The sequence below is a fragment of the Bos mutus genome, chromosome 12, assembly GCF_027580195.1.
Source record: "Bos mutus isolate GX-2022 chromosome 12, NWIPB_WYAK_1.1, whole genome shotgun sequence".
NCBI classification, from domain to species: Eukaryota; Metazoa; Chordata; class Mammalia; order Artiodactyla; family Bovidae; genus Bos; species Bos mutus.
The window spans coordinates 16,280,995-16,299,542 of record NC_091628.1 but is presented as its reverse complement, the minus strand read 5'-3'; the positions used below and the strand labels follow the sequence as shown (position 1 = coordinate 16,299,542).

Genomic DNA, 18,548 nt, shown 5'->3' with positions numbered 1-18,548 from the left:
TCAAAAGCATCAATTCTTCGGTGCTCAGCCTTCTTCACAGTCCAACTCTCATATCCATACATGACCACAGGAAAAACCACAGTCTTGACTAGATGGACCTTTGTTAGCAAAGTAATGTCTCTGCTTTTGAATATGCTGTCCAGGTTGGTCATAACTTTCCTTCCAAGGAGTAAGCGTCTTTTAATTTCATGGCTGCAGTCACCATCTGCAGTGATTTTGGAGCCCCAAAAAATAAAGTCTGACACTGTTTCCCCATCTATTTCCCATGAAGTGATGGGACCAGATGCCATGATCTTCGTTTTCTGAATGTTGAGCTTTAAGCCAACTTTTTCACTCTCCACTTTGACTTTCATCAAGAGGCTTTTGAGTTCCTCTTCACTTTCTGCCATAAGGGTGGTTTCTTCTGCATATCTGAGGTTATTGATATTTCTCCCGTCAATCTTGATTCCAGCTTGTGCTTCTTCCAGTCCAGTGTTTCTCATGATGTACTCTGCATATAAGTTAAATAAGCAGGGTGACAATATACAGCCTTGATGTACTCCTTTTCCTATTTGGAACCAGTCTGTTGTTCCATGTCCAGTTCTAACTATTGCTTCCTGACCTGCATACAGATTTCTCAAGAAGCAGGTCAGGTGGTCTGGGATTCCCATCTCTTTCAGAATTTTCCACAGTTTATTGTGATCCACACAGTCAAAGGCTTTGACATAGTCAATGAAGCAGAAATAGATGTTTTTCTGGAACTCTCTTGCTTTTTCCATGATCCAGCAGATGTTGGCAATTTGATCTCTGGTTCCTCTGCCTTTTCTAAAACAAGCTTGAACATCAGGAAGTTCACAGTTCACGTATTGCTGAAGCCTGGCTTGGAGAATTTTGAGCATTACTTTACTAGCGTATGAGATGAGTGCAATTGTGCGGTAGTTTAAGCATTCTTTGGCATTGCCTTTCTTTGGGATTGGAATGAAAACTGACCTTTTCCTGATAGGTCAGTTAAAAAAAGACACCGGCTCATTAGTACTTTTAACAGTAGCACATGAACGGACTATTCACAGAAGTAGAAATTTGAACGTCCAAGAACCTCCAAAAAAATAAAATTTCATTAGTAATTGGGGAATACAAAACAAAATAACAAAGGAATGTGTTCAGTCGTGTCTGAGTCTTGTGACCCCACGGACTGTAGCCCACCAGGCTCCTCTGTCCATGGAATTTTCCAGACAAGGATATGGAGCAGGTTGCCATTTCCTCCTCCAGGGGATCTTCCCAACCCAGGGATTTGAACCCAAGTCTCCTGCATTGGCAGGTGGATTCTTTACTATTGAGTCACCAGGAAAGCCTCGTGGTTCACAGAAAAGACTTAACTAAAACTGTATAGAAGTTGCCAGCTCCATCTCCGCAATCCGTCCTTCACCTTAGATTTAAGTAATAGCTTGAGAGTATTAGAAGATCGGCTGAATATATTATTATGCCAGAAAAGCCAGAGGAACAATCTAAAGAATTGCATGTGTGGTGTGGTGTGGTGTGAGGTGTGTGTGTTGTAACTATAAAACTATCATCTGGCCCTATAATAAACTGTATTTTAAAAGCTTAAAAGTGTGTCTTGTAAAAAGGACTTCAGAATTTGCTCACCATTTTAGTAACTTCTGGATTTCCTCTGGGATCACATTATAATATTTATGTAGATTATTCTTTAGAAAGAACAAAGCTGCAATTTGAGTAAGATGTTGTGGATCATTCATAGAGTTCTCTTTCCAAAAAATAGGATTAGTGAAATTATTCTCAAATAGGATTTTTTTCAGGTTAAGCTTTAAAATTCCATGTGGAAAGCTAGTCAGTTCGTTTCCATCAACCATCAATTTTTCAAGTGATCTGCAAACAAAGGAAACCATATTTTAAAAGGAAAAAGTGGACATCTGTCCCCGTGTGCCCCAAAATTGGTATAAAACTTAGTAGTAATAAAATATGAGTGTCAAGTATTTCCTTAAAATCCAGAGATTTAACTTAAAAAGCAACCAACTGATATATTACGCAAATTAGCGCATTTGTGTAAAGGGTAGCGTTAAAGCACATGTTTTGTGCAACAAGTCATCACTGTGGAAAAAGAAAGAATCACAAACATAGCAGAGTGAATGTTATACTACATAACGTATAATATAATAGGGATACAAAGAAAATTTATTTTCATAGACAAATTAAACATCAACACATGCATTTTGTTTCATTCAGGGGAGAAGTCTCAACTATTAGTTGAGGCAGCAATGGGGGGGGGAGACAGACCATTGTGTTAGGTGAAGCTTTTTATAAAATATTAAGGAAAAAATGTGTTTATGAATTTTAGGGAAGGAAAGATAGCCAGTAATAGACTTGGAAAATTCAGTGGAGTTCCAAAATTAACAAGGGAGAAAAAAAAAAGAGAGAACAAATAGCATCTTGAAAAAAAAAATCTCCAAAAAAAAAGAAAGAGATATGAAAAGGAGAAAGTGAAGAGACAGTAAATACAATGTTAAACAGAAGGCAAAAAATTAAATATATCAGCCATAACAAATATGAACAGGCTGAATTCTTCTATGAAAATATGAAAATTGTTACACAGGAAATTAAATAATTGGTCAAAATATTAGAAAAGCAGAAATAAAATGATCAAATTTTACTAAAGATAATAATGCTCCTTAGAAATCAACTAAAATCTAGTAAAAGGCATTCAGAGATAAGATAATATTTACATAGTTTGATTTTAAATGAATGTAAAGAAGTAAATAACTGTATTTTGCTCTATCCTTAAGGGGCATATGTCTTGTGGGTACTTACTACTTGCAAAGTACCTGAGTTTCTGGATATCATTTGGAATAAAAGCAATACTATTGTAGGAAATATCAAGTTCCTCAAGATAACGCAAGCAAAATAGCCTTTAATAGAAAGAGAAAATGAATTGTAAAAATGTTTATATGCTTATCATTACTGGATATAAATCATTTCATTCCTCAGTAGGTGGAAGTACAGAGATAAATCATATATTTTTAAGATCTTGAAACTTATACAAATAGGCTTTTGTTTGCATTATAGATGGTATAATTACAATAATTTTCCTAAAATAATTCATCTATCCCTTAAGACTGATTAGAAATGTTTGGAGTGGATAAAGCCCCACCTAGAAAAAAAACCACCTGAGAAATTCCTTGTGCTCAGCGGTGTCTGACTCTCTGAGACCCCATGGACTGTAGCCCGCCGGGCTCCTCTGTCCATAGGGTTCTTCAGGCAAGAATACTGGAGTGGGTTGCCATTTCCAAGGGATCTTCCTGACCAGGGATCAGATGTCCTGTCCCCGGCATCTCCTGCATTGGCAAGCAGATTCTTTACCACTGTGCCACCTGAGAATATGCTGAGAAATTCTTAACAATATTTTAAAATATATATTTTATTGGTTGCTGTATTAGTTTCTAGGACTGACGGAACAAATTCTCACAGTCTGGGTGGGCTTAAAACAACAGAAATTTATTCTCTCACAGTACAGGAGGCCAGAAGTCCAAAATCACGGTATCAGCAGAGTGGGTTCCTCTGGAGGCTCTGAGGAAGAAGCTGTCCCTTGCCCCTCTCCTAGCTTCTGGGGGCTGCCAGCAGTCCTTGGTGTTCCTTGGTTTGTGAGGCATAACTCCAGTCTCCATCTCTGTCTTCATGTGGCCTTCTTATGAGGACACCATTTATTGGATTTAGAGCCCCCTCAAATCCCACCCTAATCAAGTATGACTTCTTGTTAACCAGTTCCATCTGCAAAGATCCTATTTCCATATAAGGTCTCATTCTAAGGTTCTGCACGGAGATGAACTTTTGAGGGACACCTTCCAACCCAGTGCAGTCTCATTAAGACTTTCCTAGGGAAATATCCTTGATTTTTCCTTCCATTAAGCGAAGTATGGTGCTCAGTTGCTTCAATCGTTTTCGACTCTTGAAACCCCACAGACTGTAACCCACCAGGCTCCTCTGTCCGTGGGATTTCCCAGGCAAGAATATGGGAGTGGGTTGCCATTTTCTTCTCCAATTAAGTGAAGTACTTAAAAGTAAGAACCAAAGAATACGAAGACTAAGGCAGAGAGCCCTGTCTGGAGGAGGGAAGTGGGAGTTGCTTCTTGAAGACTGGAATGGAAAGGCTGAGTATGACATTCACCAAAATCCCTAGTAATTATCCCCTCTTTGTGAATGCTCTTATCAAATACCTTCCTGTTTTCCATAAAGATGAAAAGTTACTTGCATGATTATTAACTAAAGCACCATGAACAGAATATTTCATAACTTCCTACTATTTTTGTGTGGATTGTAATGGTCCTCATGATCTGTCCCCAGGCTACTTGTCCAGTTCACCCTATATTCACATATAGGCCAGGATTTGTTTGCTAAAATTCCCTGAATTAGCCCAGTTCTCACATATCTCCAGTTCCCCAAAATTTGACCCTTTGATAAATAGCTTCCTTTTTTTAAGTCTTGACTTGGAAGTCAACTCTTCCAAGGAACTCTTCCTGAATTTTTCAGAATAGGTGAGCAGCCTCTTCTGTGCTTCTCTGTTTACCTCTATCAGAGAATTTGTCACGCTATATGACAAATGTCTGTCTCCTAAACAGTGACATTCTGGAGGCCAAGGATTCAATTTTACATTTCAATGTATCTAACGCTTTGCATGCTGCCAAGCACATCAAAAGTATTTAGGAAATCACAACTGAACGAAAGGCATGGTGGTTATTGTTCAGTTGTGACCCCACAGACTGCAGACACCAATCACTGTCTCCCAGAGTTTGCTCAAGCTCATGTCCATTGAGTCAGTGATGCCATCCAACCGTCTCATCCTCTGTCACCTCCTTCTCCTCCTGCCGTCAATCTTTCACAGCATCAGGGTCTTTTCCAATGAGTCGACTCTTCACATCAGGTGGCCAATGTATCAGAGCTTCCGCATCAGTCCATTCAATGAATATTCTGGATTGACTTCCTTTAGGATTGACTGGTTGGATCTCCTTGCAGTCCAAGGGACTCTCAAGAGTCTTCTCCAGCATCATAGTTCGAAAGGTGTGGTGATCCTGGTTAATTTTAAATCATTTGCTCTGAGAAATGAATGAGATCAAATAGAAAAGCAAAAAAAAAAAAAAAAAAAAGGATAAACAAACCTTTTCAGTTTAATGTTCATCTTAGACTTTTTCACCTCTGGAAAGAAAATATTAACACTGTCTGTTCCAATTTTTTATTTATTTAAAATTATGTTATTTCACTTTTTTACCTCAGGAAGTTTCTAGAATCATTTTGTCTTCCTTTATTTCTTTAGTACAGGCAAACTAGTCTGATTCCAGGCTTTCATCTTTGATAATATATTCTTGTTGATTGTGATGTTTAATTGGGCTTGTAGGCAGCACTGAGAAAGCTAAGAAACTTTATAGGCTCTAGAGATGAAATTTATCTCATTTATATAGGATTTTAGAGAGCGATCTGTTTTAGAGAGCAATCTGTTTTAGAGAGCAATCTGTTTAAAAATCCTCAGTTTGGTCTGACAATCTATACCCTACTAGTAAAAAATCTATCACAATTTTTAGGATGTATAGAATGTTTTACATTTATTTCATTGTTTTATTTATCAGCACATCACTGAGCAATGAGCTATTTAAACCAGACCCCTGGTGATGGCTCTGAAGATCGTGCCAGCATTAATAATTGCATGTAATAACATCACACTACCATGAAATACAACTTATTTATTGAGAGCCTATCATATGTTCATGGCAATTTAGGATGATCTTAGTGCTCACTGGACCACTGCATTACTATTAATATTATTTACAGATTTTTAAAAATGGAAGCTATAAGAATATTAATAGTTTATCCAAGTTAGTATGAAATCAAACATACCACTCAGTTCTTCAGATATATTGGCATAAAGTAATTCAATCCCTATCTTTAGTCAATGGCAATATGGGAAAATAAATTTGTTCATTTTCAGAATCAGCTCTTACTTCAGGTATGAAGTAAGTATGTTCACAAGCATGTTCTTAGGTTCTTTATTTCAAACAGCTTCTCTCTCCCAAAGAACATGCTGGCTAATCAAATCAAACTGTATCAGAAAAGCAAGGCAAAAATTTCAGTCTGTCAGTTAAAAGTGGTAATTTTCTATGTCATTTTTCTCCTGTTATTCACTGAGAAAAAAATTAAGATTTTTTTTTTAACCTTTGTTACAGTCACGCCTGCATAACTTCAGAGGGTGAGTTGTGTGTACATATGTGTGTATGTACACACAGAAACAATTATAGACATGTGTGTACACACAGATTAATATACTTCAGTTACTTATCTCTGTCCACTGAGAGTGTCTACAAGCAATATCATTCCAGTAGCAACTGGACTATCCAGCACCCAGCTCTTGCTTTTGAAATACCATCCTCCAATTAAAAAGGAAATAGGATTTCCTAAGAGAAATGGCTGATTCTCATATCAAGGCAGGGCAAGGCACTACAATTTATGTTATTGTGGAGATATAGAGGAGTTGAACAAAAATAAAACCCATAATGCAATATCTTTACTCCCTTAGAATTGATTCTTTCTTTTTTAATACATTTTATGTGTGTTTAATACATTTTATATGTATACAAGTATTTTTACACAGTAATGATATAATTTTTACATACTTTTTAATTTTTTAAATGACCGAATAGTTTTACAATGTATGAATATAGATCTTGTTGGATTGTTAATTGCAAACAATGCCAGATGAACAATTTTATAAACAAATTTTGATGTACATTCTTAATTACTATAAGAACCCTCTTTTGCAAAACATTATTCAACTCTTTAGGAGTCCCTGTGCTCTTAACTTGTTGCCCTTAACTTACATTCAGTTTGTTAAAATCTATCTAGAAGAAATACCTTGTTTTGGCATTTGGTTAGGGTTTTGGTTCAAAACTTTCGTTAGGAGTTAAACAGTTACCAGTCCATATGTGGAAAAAAAAAAATCCATCTCTTTTATATCCATATGTCAACATTCTTACTGGAGTTTAAAGGATCTGAGATATCATACAGGTAGATTCTTAGTTTATAGATTAGGAAATTGAGGTCTAGAATGGTTAAGTGATTTTCTCCAGATCAAATAGAAAATTCTCAATTATAAGGCTAGAATTCTTAATTCCAAGTTCAGAGTTCTTTCCACATCCAAAGAGGCTCCCCAGGGATAGGTATAAAGTTCTCACCTGAGCTTCTTTAGATGACTTCATCCATACTCAGACAACGCATGTCTAGATGTGCATTTACCACCCCCACATTAATTGCCATCAATGTAGCTTATAGGTTTTTGGTTTTTTTTTAACAAGATAAAAAGAATCAAGTCAGCTAATGGGAGCAGAAGAAGAATTATCAAATGGCTCAAAAGTAGCTAGCTGCTTTCAAAAGGGAGATTGATCCTTTTCTAAATTATAAATTCTTTATTTTCTCTGTTTATAATCTCAGACTATCAAGCTTACCCGGGTGGAAGAGTGGTAATCAAATTAAAGGCAACATTCAAAGATTTAAGGAGCTTAAGTTGTTGAATTGTAGACGGGATTTCTTTGATAGGATTATTTCTCAGATTCAGTATTTGTAAATGTTTGAGACAATATATCTAAGGAATAGAAAAGAGAAATAAACATGAGTAGGACAATAAACCCTTTGAACTAAAGCAGAAAAATCAGTAGCTTACACTCATTTTTCTCAATATATCACATATCTCAATAGGTACCTTTGCTAAGTCTTCAAAATAACTAACCCTCATTCATATCTATGATCTGGTAAGATAGTGTAGCTACTATACTTATATATCCTTGACTTAAGGATGTTCCTTTTCTAAATGGGGAAATCATCCTGTTTAATCAATCTCGTGGTTTTGTAAGAAGCAACTATGCAAAGAATGAGGAATGTAAGAGATACCTGTGTGATATATCTTCTCCTATACTTTCATTTTTAACCTCTTTGTTTCTTTCACTCTATCTCCTTTAGACAGAATATCACTGGGGCTTGTTTTTTTAAATCCAGTCTGACACACTGTAGTTTTTGACTGGGGTGTTTGAATGTACTCACATTTAATGTTACTATTGACATGGTTGGGTTTACATCACAGTTTAACTCACAGTGTTCTATATGTCTTGTCATTTTTGCTCCTCCTCTGCTGTCTTTGTCTGCATCAACTGAATATTTTATAGTACAGCATTTTAATTACTTTAATGATTTTTTCCCACTATATTCTCCCCAGTTACTAGTGATTGCTCTAAGGCTTGTAATATCCACCTTGACTTATCAGAATCTACTTCAGATTTACACTAACTGAATTCCAGTGAGATATGGAAATGTTACTAAATAGCCCTATTCCCTCTTCCTTTTTTTGTACTATAATTGTTATACATACTACATTCGTATATGTTACAGACCTGCATTATTTAATTAGCACTGTATGTGATTTTGTGGCTAAGAGAAGAAAGGAGACCAAGTAAATATTTATACGGTTTGTTACATTTACCATTTTTGCTTTTACTTTTTCTATCCTAAACTATTGCAGTAGGCTCTGTCCTCTGCCAGCATCTACCACCTTGAATTTTCCATGAAACTCGTAATAAATCCAGTTACCACATTTATGCCAGCCTCTGGTCTTCTATTCATTTCTTTTACACTAAGCATCATTTAACTTGGCATCATTTGCCTGCCCCTAGTAAAGCACTTCCAAGTCTGGATATTGCCATTTTCAATGGAATATTTTATCTATAGCTATACAGCACGGATTTGCCTTTTAATGGCAAGTTCTACTTATTTCTATCACTTTAAAAATGAGCACTTTATATTTTACAACAGAAAATCTCCCATACAGTTATATGTTTTAGTGGTTAAAGTAGTCTTTGACAGATCCATATGTCTCACATATAACTGTTTAGAAGAAAGGTTAAAATTAACATGAAGAACTAAGATCCCTACACTCCTCAGGAATTCTTGTCAATTTGTCTTAGTCAAATTAAGCAAACTAGTGTGACATACTCAAAAAGAAAAAATAACTCGTCTAGCAAAAATAAAAACACAGTTGTTGTTGAGTCGCTAAGTCCTGGCCAACTCTGCGACTCCATGGACTGCAGCAAGCCAGGTCTCCCTGTCCTTCACGGCCTCCCGGAGTTTGCTCACACTCATGTCCATTGAGTCGGTGATGCTGCCTAACCATCTCATCCATGGGACACAGTGAAGAGTTCTGACAAAATGTGGTCTCCTGGAGGAGGGAATGGCAGACCACTCCAGTATTCTTGCCATGAGAACCCCATGAACAGGATGAAAAGGCAAAACACAATATTATAGAGAAATTATGAAAATGTGTGTTTTCAATACTGCATATTTGAAACAGAAAGCAAGTCAGTGTGCTGGAAATCAATTCGCTTTAAAAGTCAATATTCTGGAAACCAATTCACAAAACAACAAAACACCCCATGACCAATTAAACAATGACTAAAGACACAGAAAACATAATCTGTCCTGAGCTTCCCCGGTGTCTCAGATGGTGAAGAATCTGCCAGCAATGCAGGAGACCTGAATTTGATCCCTGGATTGGGAAGACCCCCTGGAGAAAGGAATGGCTATAACTGTCCTCATTAGTCATAATGACTTATTTATATAAAATGACACTGAATTACCTCTTCCCATATCTGATTATCCTTGATATGTTTTACTGAGCAGAATATCCTATTTCAGCCTACGATAATTAATACTTGTTACAACATCATATTACCTGGTCACTAAAGATTGTCTTTAAAACTTCCAATTAACATAGATAAGGTATATCTTAGATTTTATTCAGAATCAGGAAAAAAATAATTTTACATGCATTGTTTAATTATGAGAACATATTTGAGAACCAGACTGTAACACAATCTTTTGAGGATTGTGTCATTCGGACAGCCTAAGAAAAATGTACTATACTTCTGGTACTTTTGAAAGTAAGTCTTTTGGGATGCAATCCAAAATACATTTACTCTACAGTAACTCCAGGGTACCATAATTGTCTATTTTAAACTAATAATTATTATAAATAGTAAGAAATTATGACAATCTATACAATAATAAAATGGACTTACTTCTGTGGGGAAGTAACAGATGTTATTATATGATAAATTAAGATATATCAACTGGAAAGCCAAAGGTGTTAGATCTGGACAATTTAGGAGAAAAAAGCCCTAGAAGAAAGTGACAAGAGAAAAAGTTATTTACCATGCACAAAATATTTTATACAAGAGTTTAAAAAGATGAGCACATAATCTAAATGACAATGTTTGATATAATAGCAAGCCTAGAATAATCTTCCATTCATTTACTTTAGCCTTTCATGATAATAATTTCTTAAATATGTAAATAAACAAAATAGGAAAACTACCAAGTATTTATGCATGTAATAAATACAGTGTCATATGTGTGACAGGCATTATTTCAACTGATAACAAGCAAACTCTTATTCACTGTCCACTACATGCTGAAATAAATACATATATTTTATATTTAATTCTCTCTTTTTTTTTTTTTTATGTGCCCCAGGCATGAAATAGCTCTGGCCACCAATCCAGGCATCAAGCTAGGATGAACAAAGGACTAGACATCTGCTTTGCCCCTGACTGATATAAGAGCAACACCACCAACCAGGTGCCTCTTTGCCCGTTGCCAGGGAGTTATTTAATTCTCTTTACCCTCTATTTTTCATGTCTCTACTTCTATTTCTCTGTTATCTTTTTATTAATCTAACATCTATCTAAGATTTTTAACTGCCTAAATATGCTAGTTTCTGACTTAGGAAGATGTATCCCTTAATTTGGACTAAAATTTTTCCATTTTATCACAGTTGTATTTATTGGGAAAATACTGTTCTTATTATTTCATTATTTTCTATTTTAATGTCTGAGAAAATGTGATTTCTCCTTAAGTTTTGAATTTGGTGTTCAGAGTTTCTTTTTTTCTTAATCATATCATGGATTTAGCAATTTTATTAATTAATTAACAAAGTGTATTGATCCATAGTTTTCTTGTGGTGTCTTCATCTTCCTATGATATCTGGGTTATACTGATAGCATAAAATGTGTTCTGGATTGTGATATTTTTACTTAGTAAAAAATACATTTGGTCATCTGAAAGACCAAAATATATTTCTTATATATAGTTCGACTTCGTCCATGGTTCCTGGCTACCAGCTCCCGGAACCCTTGGAATTTCCTAGACAATAAGAGCAATGTGAACATTTTTTGCCATAATAGTTATTTCCTTATCTTCAGTTCCTGAAGTTGCTTCAGAGCCATAAAAGCAAAATGGGTGTCTTGTTATTCATAACAAACCCCTTTATAGCACAACTGTCCTTATGTAAATGCAGTAAATTTTGAAAAGCTCCTAAGAATGGAGACTGGTTATCAGAGGAACCCACCATGTGATTAGAAGGTTAGAACTTTCAATCCCCTCACCTCTGAAGAGGGGGATGATTAAAGACTAAGCTCAATCACCAATGGTCAAAAATTTAATCAATTATACCCATAAATGAAGCCTCCGTAAAACCAGAAGAACAGAGTGTGGAACATTCCAGGCTGGTGAACACATGGAGATCTGGGAAGAGCAGCACCTGAAGAGAGTGTGGAACCTCTGAACCCTTTCTTCATATCTTCCCCAATGTATCTCTTCATCTGGCTGTTGATTCATATCCTTTAATATCCTTTGTAATAAACCAGTAATCAAGTAAGTAAATCGCTTTTCTGAGTTCTGTGAGCCACTCTAGGAAATTAATGGAAGCCAAGAAGTGGGTTGTGAGAATTTCTGATTTACGGCCTGTCAGTCACAAGTATGGGGCTTCCCAGTGGCACTAGTGGTAAAGAATCTGCCTGCCGATCAGGAGACGTAAGAGCTGAGGGTTCAGTCCCTGGGTTGGGAAGATCCCCTTGAGGAGGAAATGGCAAATCACTCCGGTATTATTGCCTGGAAAATCCCATGGACAGGGGAGTCTGGTAGGCTACAGTTCATGGGGTCGCATAAAGTCCAACACGACTGAAGCGATTTAGCATGGACATGGTCAGAAGTATAGGTAACACCTTATGATTGGCATCCTGAGTTGGAGGGGGTCCTTGGAACCTCCAATCTGTAGATGGTTGGTCAGAATCGCAGGTCAACATCCTGGGCTTGTGATTGGTGTCCGAAGTGGAGGGCGGTCTTGTGGGACTGAGCACTTTCCCTGTGGAACCCAATGTTATCTCTGGATAGACACTGTCAGAATTGAGTTGAATTGTAGAACACTCAGCTGGTGTTCAAGAATTGTTTTGTGGCATGGAATTCCCCTATTCAGCAGTGGAATTGGATTGTGTCCCTATCTCTTTTATTTTCTGGAAGTTTTAGGGAAGTATAGATGTTCATTTTCCTTTAAACAATTAGCAAAATCTACCCATGAAGCCATTCAGTCCTGCATTCTTCTTTGTTTGGTAGTTTTGATTATTTATTAAATCTATTTACTTTTTAGGGGTCTGCTCAGATTTCTAGTTGTTGTTGAGTCAGTTTTGTTAATTTGTGATTTTCTAGAAAATGTTTCATTTCATCCAGGATATTTAATTTGCAGGCATATAACTGTTCCTACTGTTCTCTTATAATCCCATTTACTTCTGTGTTTACTTATAATCCCATTTACTGAAGCCAGTAGTAACTTTTCCATTTGCATTCCTGATTTTATTTATTTGTCCCTTCTGCCTTTCTTTTTAAGTCTAGCTAAAGGTCAACTTTGTTGATCTTTTCAAAGAACTAACTTTTGGTTTCTTTGATTCTCTTGCTTTCCTTTCCTATTTCATTTATCTCCATTCTAATCTTTGTTATTCCCTTCTGCTAATTTTGGGTTTAGTTTGCTCTTTTATTCAAGTTCCTTAAAGTACAAAGTTAGGTTATTGATTTGAGATCTTTCTTTTCCACATATCTATTCCCCACACATACCAGTGTATCTCCCAACATCAATATCTCACATACCAGTATGTTTTGTTATAATCAATGGACTAATGTTGCTATTGCTCAGTAGCTAAGTCATGTCCAACTCTTTGTAACCCTATGGACTGCAGCATGCCAGGCTTTCCTTTCCTTCACTATCTCCGGAATTTTGCTCAAACTCATGTCCATTGAGTCGGTGATGCCATCCAACCATCTCATCCTCTGTCGTCCCCTTCTCCTCCTGCCCTCAATCTTTCCCAGCATCAGGGTCTTTTCCAATGAATCAGCTCTTTGCGTCAGGTAGCCAAAGTATGAGAGCTTCAGCATCAGTCCTTCTAGTGAATACTCAGGGTTGATTTCTTTTAGGGCTGACTGGTTTGATCTCTTTGCAGTCCAAGGGACTTTCAAGAGTCTTCTCCAGCATCACAGTTTGAAAGCATCCATTCTTCAGCTCTCAGCTTTCTTTATGGTCCACCTTTCAAATCCATATATGACTACTGGAAAAATCATAGGTTTGACTATACAAATCTTTGGCAGTAAAGTGATGTCTCTTCTTTTAATACACTATATGGGCTAGTCACAGCTTATTTTTCAAGGGCAAGTGTCTTTTAATTTTGTGGCTGCAGTCACAGTCTACAGTGATTTTGGAGAAACCAAGAAAATGAAATCTGTCACTGTTTCCACTTCTTCCCCTTCTATTTGCCACGAAGTGATGGGACCAGATGCCATGGTCTTTGTTTTTTGAATGTTAAGTTTCAAGCCAGTTTTTTCACTCTCCTTTTTCACCCTCATCAAGAGGCTGTTTATTTCCTCTTCACCCTCTGCTATTAGGGTGGTATCATTTGCAGATTGTTGCTATTTCTCTTGGCAATCTTGATTCCAGCTTGTGATTCATCCAGTCCAGCAATGTGCATGTTGTACTCTGCATAGTAGTTAAATAAGCAAGGTGACAATATACAAGGAGCCTTAATGTACTCCTTTCCCAATTTTGAACTAGTTCCTGGTTCTAACTAACCATTGCTTCTTGTGCTGCATACAGGTTTCTCAGGAGGCAGGTTAGGTGGTCTGGTATTCCCATCTCTTGAAGAATTTTCCAGTTTGTTGTGATCCACACGGTCAAAGGCTTTAGCGTAGTCAATGAAGCAGAAGTTTTTTCTTGGAATTCTCTTGCTTTTTCTATGATCCAACAGTTTGATCTCTGGTTCCTCAACTTTTTCTAAATCTAGCTTGTTCATCTGGAAGTTCTCGGTTTACGTACTGTTGAAGCCTAGCTTGAAGAATTTTGAACATTACTAACATTAGCACATCATTATCAACCTAAATCCAAAATTTATGTCAGAGTCCAAACTTTGTGTCATAGATTCTATGGGTCTTGACAGGTGTATAATGAAATGTGTCCATTATGATAATATTAAATCATACAGGATAATTTCACTTCCCTAAAAAACCCCTTTGCTCCTGCTGTTCATGCTTCCCTCCCTCCCCCCAAAACCATTACAAGCACTGACAGCGTTACTGTCACCATGGTTTTGCCTTTCTAGAATTTTGCTGTTGTTGCTATTCCTCGTTCACTCCATTACTACCTCCTTGGCATTCAATTAATTTTTTGTAATCTGTCATGTTGATTCCTTTCTCATGCTCTTTTGTGTATATTTTATAGACAGCTTTTTAGGAATGGTTACCATAAAAATTAAATTGGCATCCTAAGTTTAAATCATCTAGTTTGGATTGATACCAAGTTAACTTCCAGAGAACACAAAACTGTTCTTACTATACAACTCCGTTGCCCCAACCACTTCATGTTATTCCTTCAATACCATGGAGAGTAACCTAAGTTAGGAAACCTAAAGAAAAAATACCTGACAATACAACAGGAAATTGCCATTAAAAGTATCCAGCATACCTTAAGATTAAGTGCATTTCTTCCATGGATTTGACAGTTTATTATGGCCAGGTTGGTCATGGCTACTATTGTTTCATAGCGTGTTGCCACAACAGTCTTGAAACCTTCACCTTGTATGACAGGTGCCACGGTGGGTTCTATTTTTTTAGATTTAATGCTACCTAAATAAACAAAACAAAACAAAATGTGAAACATAAATGCGTCATCACTTAGAATGAAACTTAAAAGGTATTTTTGTATTGTAACAATTGTTGCTATTGTTGTTTAGTCACTAAATCATGTCAGACTTGTTTGTGATCTCCAGGCTCCCCTGTCCATGGGATTTCCCAGGCAAAAATATGGAAAGGGTTGCCATTTCCTTCTCCAGAGGATCTTCCCAACCCAGGGACCGCAGGCATCTCCTGCATCTCTTGCATTACAGGTAGATTCTTTAACACTGAGCCACCATGGAAGCTTCTACGACAGCAGTGAAAAGTGAAGGTGTTAGTCACTCAGTTGTGTCTGACTCTTAGGAACCCCATGGACTGTAGCCTGCAGATCCCTCAGTCCATGGAGTTCTCCAGGCAAGCACATGGAACAAGTAGCCATTCCCTTTTCCAGGGGATCTTCTTGACCCAGGGATCAAACCTGGGTCTCCTAGATTCTTTACCATCTGAGCCACCAGAAAAGCCCAGTAAGTCAACAGAAGTAGGTTACCTAGATACATCCTTTGGAAGAGATTCCTTTTAATCTTCAAACCTCATGTTAGAAATTCCCTACAACCTTCATCCACCCAACCTCAGTTGGTTCTACTGGCCAAACTTTTTAATATTAGATAGCGCAGTTGTCTTTCAAAAAGAAAACCATAAGCTAATAGATTTCTACCTCAATAATTTAGATTCCATCAGACTTTTGTACTATATATAAAAATATCTGATTTTACAATGAATTACAGAAACAACTTCTTGCTTCACAAAATGAAGAAAGGGCATCATATAAACATATCTCAGATAGAGATCACATCCCAAGGAGCAATCTTGCTTTTTTCCTTAGTATCACCTTGACACATGATTCCAATACCCTATGTAACTCGGTTTGAAGACCTCACACAGGGAAAGGAAAATAAAAACCTAAACAACTCAGGAGTAGCCACACAGCAACCACCTGCATTTACTTTATCATGATCCTTGTGGGTTTCACCTTTCCTCAAGAATGGTCTACTCAAGGGATTTCCCTGGCGGTCCAGTGTTTAAGACTCTGAACTTCAAATTCAGGGGGTGAGGGAGTGGTGGTTCAGTCCCTGGCTGGAAAACTAAGATCCCACATGCAGCTTGGCCAAAAATAAATAAATAGAACTATCTTTTTTTTTAAGTCTTATTTAAGCAGACAGCCAGGAGTGGCAGGAAGATATTTTGAAATATATTTTACATTCCCAGCCATTCTTGCTGTATTACTTGTGCCAACAAATGTTATCATCTCAGCAGCTCTTATATTATGCTTCAGTGAAAAGAAATGGGGCATGCTAGACCAGAGACAACAATGTTCAGTTGTTAATTTCTAAAATAGACCCACTTCAGATCAACAGATGTGAAAGTTAGCCACAGAATGAAGACGTATGATGTGATACAGAGATTCCTTGTCTTGTGGGAGGGACTAGAGCAACAGGAATGGAAAATGAGTGAAGACATAAGTCTGCGGCCTGCTTTCTGTCCACCCACACTCATAGCTAAGCTTACACAGTTGGTTTTTGATTGAAAGGTAGGGAGATGGAGGCGGCAGAGGTGGTTAGAAATTCCCTGACAGATCTCTGAAGGATCTGAGGATGCTAAAACTCACCTGGAACTTTCAAAGAGGGAAACATCAGAGAGGAATAAACTCTGTAAGTTAGAGACGCTAACCTGATTTGTTCAGGCCTATGATATCGAGGGGCTTCTCAGTGGTTCAGTGGTAAAGAATTTGCCTGCAATGCAGGAGATGCAGGAGATGAGGGTTCAATTCCTGGGTCAGAAAGATCCCCTGGAGAAGGGAATAGCAACCCGCTCCAGTATTCTTGCCTGCAGAATCCCATAGATAGGAGCCTGGTGGGCTACAGTCCATGAGGTTGCAAAGAGTCGGACACGGCTTAGCGACTAAGCACACACACCCACGTGACATGGAGGACACCCAGAAGGTAATTTATGTCACAGACAGGGACAGGAGTGGCTAGAAGGCTAGTGTGCGCAGACAGCCCTGTGGTTGCTACAGTTAATGATATCACACACAAATATTTGAAACTACATCTGAACGTTGCTGAGAGAGTAAAGTTTAAAATTTTCATCACAAGAAAAAATTGTGAAGTGATGGGTATTAACTAAATTTATTGTGGTAATCATTTTACCATGTATTCATGTATCAAATCAGTGTGCTGTTCCCTTTAAATGTATACAGAGTTACATGTGAATTATATCTCAATACAACTGAGGAAAAAAGAAAGTTTTATGGTTGGAGTGTTCTTCTGTGTAAAGTGTGAGATTGAAAAGTGTTAGCCACTCAGTTGTGTCTGACTCTCTGAGATCTCAAGGACTACAGCCCGCCAGGCTCCACCGTCCATGGGATTTCCCAGGCAAGAATACTGGGCTGGGGAGCCATGCCCTTCTCCAGGGGATCTTCCCAACCCAAGGATCGAACCTGGGTCTCCTGCATTACAGATTCTCTACTATCTGAGCCACCATCTCCTACTAAACCCATCCATTGAATCACTAATTTGTTATATTATGCTTCCTGTTCTAAAATTTTATGTGATTATTTTTAAAAACAAAAATTTTTGTTCTCTGATAAAATTCTCCAACTATTTTTGTTCAACATAGTAATCACAATTATTTTAAAATCCTCGTTTGAAAATTCTAGTATCTGAACATGCGATTCTCATCCTATTACCTATTTCTTTCTACTGGTTTTCAGACATTTTATCCTGTTTCTAGGATGTTGAAAAAAATTGTGATTTTACAATTTAAAGCTGGACATTCTGGATAACAACTTTAAAGGGTCTGGACAATATCATCTGTCTCTAGGTTTTCTTTGACTGGACAGGAAGTATCACTGTGATTTATCAAGGATTGGTTTTGAGTTTTGTAGGGGATAACCTATTTTAGTTTTGTCCTTTCTCCTCAAACACCATTCTTATTGCCAAGGCATGGGTCCTCTGGGTCTTCAGCTGAAAGCTTACCAAAGCCCTTGCACTTCAACAGAGCTTGAAAACTTTAAGAATTGTCTCCTGTGCAACTGGTAAAATTCATGCTCACTTAGCGTCTCAGCCGATGTTTCCTGCTGTGTTCCTTAGTGCGTTGTCCAGCGCAAGCCCAGTTTAGAGACACCCAACACCCTTAACACCTGTGGGTCCGTTTCTACTGCTTACTCTTTCTGCCAGTTCCCATTCATTTTGTCTTTCTTTGTGTACCTGAAAACTGTGAACTGTTAACTACACACTATTTGTGAAATTGCTTATAGAAATAATGTGAGGTGTAGGATGAAGTAATCTTTCTTTAAACACGATTTTTCATTTGTTTCTGCTCAGTAACTAAGGTCAAAGCATTTAAAACAGTGCTGGCACATGGCAAGGAGCTGTCATGATGCCGTATCAGTCTTCCCCACTCAGATTAAGAATACTCTAGCTTTTATGATCCCAACATCAGTACAAAGTTGGGTTTATAGTCAGCACTTTAAACACAGTAGC

General features: G+C 37.4%; 1 protein-coding gene and 1 non-coding gene across 2 annotated transcripts in view; both read right to left on the bottom strand.

Annotated features, from left to right (window-relative positions):
• Positions 1-282: 282 nt before the first annotated feature.
• LRRC63 (leucine rich repeat containing 63) overlaps positions 283-18,548 on the bottom strand; it is a 32,555-nt gene continuing 14,289 nt past the window's right edge. The window contains exons 6-11 of the mRNA XM_070380281.1: positions 14,858-15,018; positions 10,098-10,196; positions 7,479-7,615; positions 2,817-2,900; positions 1,624-1,863; positions 283-1,075 (exon numbers count right to left, since the gene is read on the bottom strand). Of these exons, the coding sequence (XP_070236382.1) occupies positions 1,018-1,075; positions 1,624-1,863; positions 2,817-2,900; positions 7,479-7,615; positions 10,098-10,196; positions 14,858-15,018 (779 nt within the window). The 3' untranslated portion in view covers positions 283-1,017. The remainder of the gene's footprint in view (positions 1,076-1,623; positions 1,864-2,816; positions 2,901-7,478; positions 7,616-10,097; positions 10,197-14,857; positions 15,019-18,548) is intronic.
• LOC138990313 (small nucleolar RNA SNORA48) lies at positions 10,539-10,683 on the bottom strand. The gene has a single exon (XR_011466424.1). It is a non-coding gene; the product is annotated as a small nucleolar RNA SNORA48 (small nucleolar RNA).